General features: G+C 34.1%; 1 protein-coding gene across 1 annotated transcript in view; it reads right to left on the bottom strand.

Annotated features, from left to right (window-relative positions):
• Positions 1-12,810, bottom strand: part of MMP16 (matrix metallopeptidase 16) — a 309,254-nt gene that overhangs the window by 135,794 nt on the left and 160,650 nt on the right. The window contains exon 4 of the mRNA XM_046027856.1: positions 2,952-3,256. Coding sequence (XP_045883812.1) covers positions 2,952-3,256 — 305 coding nt within the window. The remainder of the gene's footprint in view (positions 1-2,951; positions 3,257-12,810) is intronic.

Genomic DNA, 12,810 nt, shown 5'->3' with positions numbered 1-12,810 from the left:
AGGCTCTTTCATTTGCATTTTTGCTAAATTATCAAGCTGCTCTGTTTTCTAGGTGCTTAAGAGCTATGAATAGGAAAGAAAGAAAATTTTTCAGTTAAGTAAGCTTGGGGCATTTGAGGACTAAAGAAAAGAAGAAGTTTATCAATGAAGATGTCAGAATTGTTCCTTGGATATATGTGATACAAAAAGGTAATCTTACAGACAGTTAGGATCTAGGATGTACAAAGGCATTAATTCTCCCCACATTCACCAGCCACGCAGCAAAGCTAGAGGCTGTTCTTTTGATAAATGATCAATACTTCAGCATGACACAACCCTAGCTGGCCTGCTGTTGCTAGTTAAAAGTCTGAATTTCAATTAAGCAGTAAATCTTTATGGTATTACATCTTGAACAGACAGTTAACTTCTCTCTAATCCCCTACAATTCTGAAATACTATGATTTTGTAGTCATTTTCCTTAAGCTCACTCAAAAGAAAAAAAATGTATATGTGGTCAGTAAAAAAAAAAAAAACTTCTTCCAAATGAAACACTAATTATTAAATAATTTGTTTTGTCTTAATAAAATGCCTACATACAAAATTATTATATTTCTATAGTATAAATTGAGAGGCAATCAAATGCATTAATACATAATCTGAGTCAAAAGTCCATTGACATGCTTGTGTATCTTTAGCTCATTATGTTCTATTTCAATTCTATTCCACATATATATTCCTTGGAAAACCTCTTAAGTTGTGCAAAAACCCAGAAGCATTCATAACAGCAATTACACTTAAATCAGTGTAAACATTCTAATCTCCTCTGTCATCTCAAATGTTCCTATAGATTTTTTCTTAAAGCTTTTTGCTTATTTTCAAAAAGTATTTCTTGATACCTAAAAAATGAAGCTAATAAAGAATATATCTAAAAAAATGTATGCAGCTTTCTTAAGGATTTCAATATTTTAAGAGAAAATATAGGCCATTTGATAGGCACCATCACCAAATTAACAAGACTTCAAAGCTCCAGGTTTATAGTAGTCTTAACAACTGGGTCTATTATTAGAATAAAATACAATTTTGGAATTATAATTACTGGAATAAAAAAATTTTTTTCTCTGTTTAGAATTTTAGAAGAAGTCTTCCCAGAAGCAAATACAATTTTGCCTCAATTAGCAAAATTCTACCATTATAAATGCTATTCTTCTCAATCATTTAGAATGCAAACATTTATGTTAACAACTCAGTTGAAGATGTCTGAACTTGTTCATTAGAATACTTGTGTAATTTTGATAAAAATAAGATAGGGGTGGCTGGGGTTGCTCAGTCAGTTGAGCATCTGACTCTTGATCTCAGCTCAGGTCTTTGTATCAGAGTTTGTGTCATGAGTTTGAGCCTCATGTTGGGTGTGGAGCACACTTAATAAAAAAAATTTTAGAAGTAAGATAAACACAGTTCATTTTTAATGATTTATGTACCAAACCAGTGTGGGCCTACTATCATATTGCAAATATTTTATTATTGGATGCTCAGGCATAGCCTAGGTTAAACATTCCTGAATAGAAAGCATGTCTACTTGCAATGTCCCAGCCCTACAATACAACATCCAAAGTGAGAATAGGTATATAGCATGGTATAGGCTTCTTGAGCTAATGATCAGTTAGCCAGGAATTGAATGCCGCCTGCTCAACTTCAAAGTTTGGCTTTCATTACCCTACTATACAGTGAAATCTCCCAGCATACTTGCCATTGTCTCCAAATCAGTTCTTAAGAATGAAGTCATAAGTTCATAGTCAATATACCTAGTAAGAACAATGCAAAAGGCCATTTTATTGTATATTAGATATTTTATTTTCTTTTGGAAAACAGGAACAGGTATTTATTATATTTTCTTTCTTTGAAAACTGATGTTATTTTAAATTTAATTCAACTTACTTAATTCTACCCATATATTTGAACTCTGTGCTTTCTCAAAACGCAAGGCTATTACATTAATTCAACTAACTAAACTTTCTGATGAACTAACATAGCTTAAGTTAATGGCTGGGTTTAACTCATCAAGGAGGAATTAAGATTTTTATTAGCTGATTAGCTGTCATTACAACAATGCATGCTGTATTTTAAACAACATTCTACTATGGTGAGGAAGAAAAATATTTAAGTCTTGATTACAAGAATTGTAAGAGGTGGATGCTTAGGAATCTTCTAACTCTAGGATCTCGTAATTATGTGAATTTTTTTTAAACATAAAATTGAAGTATGGATTGTTGTCTAGGAAGAAACGCATGCTTCTTATATGAAATAACTATTCTTTCAGTTATCGAATTTTTTAAAATTTATTATTGCATATCAGAATAATTATAAAGATTAAAAATCTGACAGATTTGTTGGAATAGATTTGCAAAAAGTTGTTTTTTGAATAAAAATAAAGAAAGATATAATATAAAGTAATAAATTATGTAGTCATATCATACTGCGAGACCAAGAAAATGGAAATAAGGATGAAAGGAACAAAATTTTGCAAACTAGAAAGGTGATAACAGAAAAGAAAAGAACAGGAAGATGGCAGAAGCTACATCACAAATGTCAATCAGGTTAAGTTTCAAGTGGAAACACTGCAATATGGTGTAGAAAAAATGGCAGAATTTCCTTAAGCATGTTCCATGACTTAAAATACTATGAAGTCTTTTAAATGGCATTTTATAGAAAACAAAATTCACTTTACTTACAGAACACAGTGTAAAGTTCTAATTCGTAGGCACAGATCACACAAAAAACTAGCAATGTCTACTGACTGACATACAAATTCTTGTTCTAAAATGTTACAGAAAAGCCTCATATCATGTATTATCATTTTAAAAGCATATCTGGAATCAACACCTTAAAAGTTTTTAAATTAGCAAACCACCCGGGCATTCAAAAAATAGAAATAAAAACAGAACAATCTGCAATGAAAAAAACTATGCACTTACCATCATGATTAGGATTTCCTAGTGTCCATGGCTCATCTGAGTCAAAATGAGTGTCTCCCCCAATTCCTGGTCCAGGGAAGTAGGCATGTGCCAAAAACCCTCCCTCTCCATCAAAGGGAGAACTGTCTCCATGAAAACCGGAGGCGAAAATGATGGTTATATCCACATCGCGTTTGCCATTTTCCAATTCGCTGTAAGGAACTTCTTCAAATGTCAGAGGAGTTACATTCTGCCACACATCAAAGGCACGGCGAATAGCTTTGCGGGTTTCAGGGTCTCCTACTTTGGGAGTTACGTTCTTTATACTGAAATTTAGAGAAGAGAATAAGAAGTATGGCTTTTTAATATACCATCCGACTTACTACGGATTGGCTTTTTACAGATTTTGATCTATTCAGTTGAGTAAAATACTGCAAAAACAGCCTTACATAAATAGGGAAGAAACTGATCAATGCCTCATGTCTTTATAGCTAGGTTTCACCACCTGGGGTCATTTAATTCTCAAGAGAATAGTATTCATCTGGCAAGGCTATAAATAGAAGTTCTCTGCAGAATGGGCTAACAGTAGGGTAACTGGATCAATCAGTCACTTTGCCTCCTGAACAAAAGAAAGGCAGCTTTGCCAAATGATCAAACAGGTGCAACAGTCAGTCTCAAGCTGAAACTAAAAATTCAATTTCTTTCTTGTTATCATTACATTTAGGGGCTACTTCCAAACAATGTCCTTGTGTTATTCTTTTTTGATGAATACCAATTTGGCAGACAAAAAGTTATTCTTAGTTTTCACAGAAAAGGTTAATTACATTTTCTTATATTCTATTGTTTTCTTATGATATATTAATTCTTTCTACTTATAAAAAGCAATGTGAGCAAATGGCTTTTTAATACAAAAATTTAAAATTATATGAATTTAAAGAAGTTACTAGGACATCATTTATTTAGTTTACTTTTCTTGAGGCTAATATCAAATGGATACTTCAACCTGAAGACTCTTAACAACCACGAATCCATATACTTACATTAAAAAAGTCTCAATACATAAAAGACAGTATAAAATTCAGGTGAATATTTATTGCAATGCAGTAATAAAAGAGAACTGGAAGCTAAACAATTTACAGTGATGGAGTAGTAGTTAAATTACGGTGTCTCTATCATTTATCAAAATATAAATAGGACTCAAAATTATTTTTTGTCACTTAAGGCTATTTAGTAGCATAGAAAAAATTTAAGATATGCTTTCCAGTATAAAAATAATATGCAAATTATATTTTTAGCCCACTTGTAGCTATGTCTCAATAATTACAAATTAAGCAGGTATCATACTGAAATAATGATAATGGTATTAACTGAGCATTTACTATGAGCCATGCAAGCATTTTACAATAGAAAACTTAAGAGGAAATTTCCAGTGGTTTTTCAACTTAAACATTCTGACTCAAGAATCCATTGTCATAGAGTCTAAGCTAGGCCGCATACTTAAAACAAGGCTTTCACTATTTTCTAATACATATCTACATTGATTATTTGATGGTAACTATCATCCATTGTATATAAAGAAAATGAAGAAGCGAACCAGATGGAAATGGGGTGGGGGCAGGGAGTGTTCTAGGAAGGAGAAATGACAAGTGAAAGGCCTTGAACTTGGACACATGCTTAGCAAGTTCCAAGAACGGTGAGGTGGCCACAGCTGAGGCCAGAAATGTAGGAAAAAATCAAAGATATTGGCCACTGTAAGGAGTCTGGCCTTTGTTGCAAGGGAGAGGGGAAGAACTGGAGCATCATGAGCTAAGTGACATTGGATTTGCACTTTTTAAATAAATGATTGAGCATTACGTGGAAAATAGATTGAAGTGAAGTAGGAGTTGAAGCAGGGAGACCCACTGGGAACTCTTACAAAACTTTAGGTGAGGGATGACAGCGGAGGGACTACCAGTAGAGATACAGAAAAGCAGACAGATTTTAGATAAATTTTGAGGATACACCTGCCAAGATGGTTGGACTTGATGGTTGGACAAAGGCTGTGAGAGTAAAAGAGGTGCCAAGGAAGACACCGTATTTTCTGAGCTGAGCCAAAGGATAGACAGAATAAAATAAGTCAAACCTGTTCAAGGAGAATGTTATACAGTATTTTGTTATTGTTGTTTTACTTGTTTGGTTTAATTTCATGTGTTCCAGCCTGATGCTCTGAACTCTATTTTGAGAAAGGGTAAATTTCTATATTGAGACATCTGGTGATGCTTCTGTCTGGCTAGCCTCTGAAGTTCCTCTCTGTGGTTGAAGAGCCTTCAGATTAATGCTGTAACTTTGAATTTTGTCTAAGTTAATTTTCCCAGTAGTCTTTACTCCCACCGTGCAGAAAGACCCTCACTAGTGGGGAAGTATTTTTGTGACACATTTGAAAGAATGTAGTACATAATGGCTACTGTTCTAGGTGCACAAGAGATACAGCTGCGAGTGAGACTCTGCTCTTATAAAACGTACATATTTTAGTGATAAGAGATACACACACACACAAAAACCCAACCACATCAAAAAGATAATTACAGATGGCAACAAGTAAGGGTGAGAAAGTGAGGTGAGTAGATGATAAATGGGATTTCAATGACAAAAGGAGCCACACATGCTTAGCTAGCACTAGTTTCTAGCCAGAAGGAAGAGCGGGCAGCCCACACACACTTGGCCAGTTTGAAGAATGGGAGTGCTCAGTGAATTGCTGTAAAACGAACACTCAGGACAGTGGTTTGAGATTAAAGACAACTGGCAGGAAGTGAGTTATCTTCTGTGAAAGGAAACCACTGGTGAGTTTTAAGTAGAAAAGTATCCTGGTATTATTCTAGTTTACAAAGATCACTATTTCTGATGAAAAATGATTGAGGAGACAAGCATGAAAGCAATGAAACATTTTGGATGTTCAAGCAAGAGAAGACAGAGATATGTCCCAGAGTGGTAGGCATGGAAACATGAAGAATTAGATCATTTCAGTGTGTGTTCTGACGGTATTATTAATGGGAATTGGTATTTACTCAATGTGTAATGAAGAAGTTATTTTGTTTTAAAATAAAAGATAATCTTACAAAAGAAAAAATCATTGGTATGATATGTATATAAGTACATAATGGTTCTGAGAAAAATGAAGCGACATAATAAAGAATAATAAATGTGGGGGCGCCTAGGTGTTTCAGTTGGTTAAGCGTCAGACTCTTGATTTTGGCTCAGGTCATGATCTCAGGGTCCTGTGATCAAGCCCATGTCGGGCTCTGTGCTCAGTAAAGAGTCTTCTTGTTCCTCTCCTTCGGCTCCTCCCTCTGCTCCTCCCCCAGCTCATGTTTTCTCTCTCTCTCTCTCTCTCAAATAGATAAATGAAATCTTAAAAAAAAAAAAGAAAAAAAAAAAAGAAAAAATGTGGAGTCATTTGGATTTGTAAATACATCACGGTGTTTTTCAAAGCTATGCCCGATTAACTTCGGTTAATCGAAGTTAATATACTTATATACTTAAGTTATATACTTTGGTTAAGTATGTAAGTATACTTAACCACAGTATTTGTGATGTCACTAGTAAATAAAGACACACAATGGGTGTCTGGGTGGTGCAGTCTGTTAAGCTTCCAACCCTTTTCAGCTCCGGGTCATGATCTCAGGGTCCTGATCTCAGCGTCCTCAGCTCAAGCCCCGCCTGGGGCTCCTGGCTCAGCACAGAGTCTGCTTAAGACTTTTTCCTCCTCTCCGCTACTCCCCACCATTTTCTCGCTCATTCACTCTCTCTCAAATAAATAAATAAATCTTTAAAAGATACATGAGCGAACTTTGATACATGAATATACAGAGTTCTGAATGAAGTACAAAGAACTAATTTGGGAATTTTTATGCCATTAAGATGTATTTTGTATTTACTAATAATTGAAATAATAAGGGGAACAGAGCTATCATATGGTGTAAAGAATAATAGGACTGCTATTCTTAGTAGTTCTAATACATAATGCACAAAGTTATTAATATATATACTTGTAGAACAAAAAATGCTATAAAATGAATAAAATGAAGTTTGTTTCAAAAATTTAATAGAACTAATTTTAAAATGTTTTCACGTTGCTTTTCTGTAAACAGAGTAGTTAGAGTGAACATATTTTTCATTCTAATAAGACAATTGATTTCATTGACTTTATCAGGTTTTTTCCATTATACCATTTCACCGATTCTTTTTTAAACTTCCATGTTGCTAAATTTTGGAACTTTTATCTAAAAAAATTAACAAATGTTAATTTGCCTTATACAATCCTACATAATAATCCATGCCTTATACAATCCTACATAATAAGCTGATCAAGTGGAAATTTTTTGACCTTTTTATTCATTAGAACTATTAGTAGTGAGGGCAAGGTATGTCAATCGACTTATAAGGTAACTGTGTAAAGTCAGGATTCCCTAGCTTCAGCTGCACTGAATTCATACCAATTCATTTAGTAACAATTCTACATACTAATCATGCAGTATTTCCCCTTTAACTTTTTCAGAGAGTAATACATCTTTCCCAAAGTTAGAGCATTATTTTATCTCTAATATGAAAGTAAGAAAAAAACCTAAATATTTTGATATTTGTATTGTATATTAAAAGTTAAAAGAAGCTTGTACTCTGCCTTATAATTCTCAGTAGAAACATACACATCTCAATAAGTGAGATGTTAAGTTTACTATGCTGCTTCTAGGATAATTTTTAAAAGTGTAAGAATTTGACATTCAGAGAAACAGTAAATTTTGAAGGAATGAGACCTTTACTAACAAAACTCCACTGAAATATGCATGTGTTTTCTTTATTGACGACACTGAAGGAATTATTTTGCTTCATTAGTTCTGTGAAACAGAAGAATGTAAAATATAAAATATAACACATTTGTTCATTTGGACAAATGTTATAGGAAATGTGAAACAAGGCCACTGCAATAGGTTTTGTCCTTCCAAATGAAGTAAACTCTAATTAGTTACTCTAGTAACATAGTAAATATTACCCTGCGCCTAATATTACTGTGGAAAGTCAGGATTCTCTAGTTTCAACATCACTGGATCTATAGCAATTTATTTAATAACAACTCTATATATTAACAGTGATTATTTGCTTTCTGAATTTTGACAGAGTGATAAATCTTTTCCAAAGTTAGGGTAATGTTTTATCCCTAATTTGAAGGAAGTACTAAAAAAACTGAATACTTGAGTATCTAGTTAAGATCCAGAAGTTGTATATAGACTTGTGTCAAAATGATTTTGGTACGGTCAAGGGTAAATACCCTTTAGTCAATTCAACAGACAAAAATTAGTTGTCCAAAAAAGCATACTAATATTTTATGAAAAATGACTGGCAACTAAATGGAACTTACTGTAACTGGGAAAATAGAAAATTGCTAAGAGTATAATAGATTAAAATAATAAGCTATATAGATATTTTCAGATCCATATCCAGAATGTATTATAATATTCTATCAAGAGAGAACTAAATAGACTAATATATTTTCATTCATCCTATGTTTGTATGGCTTCACTTTTCTTTTTTGTATAAGACATGGTCGGAGAATAGAGATTGAATATGGAGTTTCTTTCTCTAGAAAAGCTTACATTAAATATTTTGCGATTTCACAAGATGCTAGTTTTCCAGGAAAGGCAGACTAAAGTACATAGTATTTTGGGTTTTATTTTTATTTTTTTTAAGATTTTTATTTATTTATTTGTCAGAGACACAGAGAGAGCACAAGCAGGGAGAGCAGCAGAGGGAGGAGCAGGCTCCCAGTTGAGTAAGGAGCCCAGAGAGGGACTGGATCCCAAGATCTTGGGATCATGACCTGAGCCGAAGGCAGACGTTTAACCCACTGAGCCACCCAGGTATCCCAACTCTGTATATATAATTAAAGTAAAATAATAACTTCTGGTGTGTATCCTCAGAGTCACAAACATTCACAAAAATTCACAAACATTCACAAACAAACATTCACTAAAAATCAAGGTTGGCTAAGGGAGAATTTACTAGGAAAATCAATACAAGTTAATATAACATACTATTATCACATTAATGAATACTATGAATACTTGTTAATAAAACTCAATTTAAAAAACAGATGCATCTGGCACTTTAAGTTCATATTCCATGAGACACTTACTACATAAAATACTATTTTGGAATCTAGATTTTATAAAGAAAAAAAATTTGGCTAAGCTTATTTTATATAATAATAAATGGGGAATAAAGATGTATTTGCTAAAAATGAGCTTACTCATTACATTCTTATTATTGTTTTGAATAAAGTTTAACCAGAGCCTACAGAGAATTCATTAACTTATTCAAAAGCTTTTTAATTAGGGCATAATACACAGCAGCACTCTACTAGGTTCTAGGGAACATAAAATGTATATGGTCTCTGATGTAATGAAGTTCCTGTAAGGTCCTGAAGTAACATACAATGTAGTATTTTTTTATTATTTTATTTATTTATATGACAGAGAGAGAGAGTGAGAGAGAGAGAACAGAAGCGGGGGGAGCAGGAGAGGGAGAAGCAGACTCCCCATGGAGCAAGAAGAGCCCGAGGCAGGTCTCGATCCCAGGACCCTGGAATCATGACCGGAGCCGAAGGCAGCCGCTTAACTGACTGAGTCACCCAGGCACCCCACAATATACTATTTTGTAATTATTCACTTAAACACACCTGTCTCTCAAAATCGACTATATTTCCTGTGAGAGTGGGGACCTTGCTTAACTCATCTATTTCCAGTGCTGTCACATAATGCTGTTCAATAACCATTTATTGAATGTATAACATCTAATTACTCAAGAAGCAAAATTTGCCAAAAGATAAATTGATCATGAAGATTCAATTAAGAGGGTGCCTAGGTGGCTCAGACGGTTATGCATCTGCCTTTAGCTCAGGTCATGATCTTCAGTTCCTGGGATGAGCCCCACACTGGGGTGGCAGCTCAGTAGGGAGTCTGCTTCTCCCTCTCTCTTTGCCCTCAAGCAGGGTGTGCTTTCTCTCTCTCTCAAATGAATAAACAAAATCTTAAAAAAAAAAAAGATTCAATTAAGAGATGAATGGCTACCAATACTTATACAATAACTATTACCAGCATGTAAATTATGTATCAGCCAGTGTTATATATACCCCTAAGAGTACTTAAATGATTCTTCTGGTACAACCTCAGAAGTTCCCATTTCCAGGCATCAAGCACTGAGGTCATTAAAGTGGAAGGCATCACAGCCTAGACATTCCTTCCAAATGGAGTCATTATAAAAGGTTCCTTACAGTTCCATCTTTTAAAGATAGGAAGAGATTTTAAAATTATATAATCCAACTTTCCAACCATTCCACAAATGGTCCCTAATTTCCTTGACAAGTGAATAAATTGCTTGGTTTATATGCTTTCAACAATGAAGACTTATACGATGAATAATTTAATTTTCCAATAGCTCAAAATATTAGGTTCTTCTGAAAGCCTTTAAGTTTTGGAACATAACTGGAAATTTCTCTTTTAAATATTTTTTTCCATCATGTGAGAATCCTTGGCTCTAATCTTGGGCCCTTTCTCATGCAGACTGTTTGTAAGATCTCTTAGCACTTTGATTTCTTTTAGAGGTGCACTTTAATTTGCCAAGAAGCAGCTGGAAATGTGGTAGACCAAAGTGAAAAGGATACATCAGGTAAAGCTTGGCCAACAAAGCAAAGGGAAAACTTGGCATTCTCACTACTTTGGACACTTTGCTTTCTATCAGTCTGATCTGTTCAGCTGAGTTCTTTTTGAACCACACTATACCGTTGGCTCATAATGAGTTCACCAACAAATAAAACCTAGACTCGACCACTCCCACTCCAACTCCTGGCTTCATTCTGTAATGGCACATTTCTGCAATCCTTTTAAAAATTTTTTTAGCCAAAATGTAGTATTTTGCATTAGTTTTTCTAAATATAGTAATAAAAGTGGCAGCACATGCTTATACAGTACTTATTTTACACAGGGCAAGTTCTTAACATGTTACCTACACTAACTTTAAAGTTTAATATCCTTAACTCTCACCTTCAACTTTCTGTAATTCTATTAGAATACACTCATCAACTTCTGTGAATTGCCTTGTAAGTTAAAACAAGATGATAGTTGGCTATTTATTAAGCACTATGTTTCAAGCACTGTGCTGAGGTATTTTTGTTGGTTTGATTTTTGGGCATTCTCGCCACCGTGACCTGACCTAATTATTGCCAAAGCTTCATGAGGGAGCTAGTGTTACAATACTCACTTTGCACACAGGGAAAATGAGACTTAGAAGATTAAATAACTTGATCCTGGTATTATAGGTGGCAAGTATCAGAGCCAGGATTCAAATCCAGATCTTTCTCACTCCAAAATAGGACTCTTAACCACATGATGTGTTTATCAATAAGCTGGAAGTTTACAGTTTAATTGTTTGAGTATTCAAGACTGGCTGAGACAATTGTCAGTATAGGGACACAGCTTCAATGGAATTGTGATTAGTTCTGAACATAATGGCTCATAACAGTTCCTTCCTTCCTTCCTTCCTTCCTTAAATGAATGCTCTAATGAGGGGGTGCCTGGGTGGCTCCGTTGTTAAACATCTGCCTTTGGCTCAGGTCATGATTCCAGGGTCCTGGGATCAAGCCCTGAATCCTCCCACTCCTCTTGCTTGTGTTCCCTCTCTTGCTGTGTCTCTCTCTGTCAAATAAATAAATACAATCTAGAATAAAATAAATAAAATAAAGCAAATAAAATAAAATAAATACATTACAATAAATAAAATTAAAAAAATAAAATAAATACAAAACAATAAAATAAATTAATGGTGTAGTCAGTACCTAAGTATGCAGAGACATTAAACAGGGTACACTGTTAAGTCTGGAAATCAGGACAGAAAAAGAACACTATCTGAAATGAAAACAATAAATATCAACATGCAGAGTTGTGTGCTTTGTCCTTTTAAAATTGATAATACATATTAATCTAATTAATATTTACTAATTTTTATATGTCATGGGGTAAGATCTAATTTCATTGTTTCCTATATGGATAGCCAATTATTACAGAAGAACTTAGAAAGTAAAAGAGCCCATCCTTTCTCCAATGATATACAAGGTCTTCTCTGGCATAAATAAATTGAAGTCCCAACCCCCACTGCAACTATATTTGGAAAGAGAGCCTTTAAGGAAAGGAAATAAAGTTAAATGAAGTCATAAGGGTGGGGTCCTAATTTGGTATGACTGACATTCTTATGAGAAAAAAAAAATCCCAGCAGAAATCTTTCTTTCCACATATGTACAGAGAAAAGGTAAGAGGTGGACACAATGAGAAGGTAGCCATCTATAGACCAGAAGGAGAAATCTCACCAAAACTAACCTTGACAGTAGGTCGATCTTGGACTTCTAGCCTCTGGAACTTGGAAAATCAAATTTCTGTTGTTTAAGTTACCCAGGCTGTGATATTTTGTGATGGCAGACTGAGCAGACTAATACAGATTTAATGGACCAACCCCTTTGAAAAATACAATCTATAAAACTTACAGAGAGAAACAGATAATCTGAACAGGACTACATCTATTAAATAGATTTCATTAAAAATTAATAATTGTCAAAGAAAAAAGAACCAAGCCCAAATAGTTGCATTGGGTTTACTAAACATTTCAGTTAGAAATCATACCAATTCTCTACAGCCTTTTCCAGAAAACTGAAATAAAGAGAAACTTTCTAACCCATTCCATGAGGCTGGCATTACTTTCCTACCTAACCCAGATAAAGACTATAAAAGAAAAAAAAAACAAAAACACGTATCACTATCACTCATGAACATGCATACAAAAATCCTCAACAAAAAATTAG

The sequence above is a fragment of the Meles meles genome, chromosome 1 (assembly GCF_922984935.1).
Source record: "Meles meles chromosome 1, mMelMel3.1 paternal haplotype, whole genome shotgun sequence".
Lineage (NCBI taxonomy): Eukaryota > Metazoa > Chordata > Mammalia > Carnivora > Mustelidae > Meles > Meles meles.
This window is presented reverse-complemented; position numbering and strand designations above follow the sequence as displayed.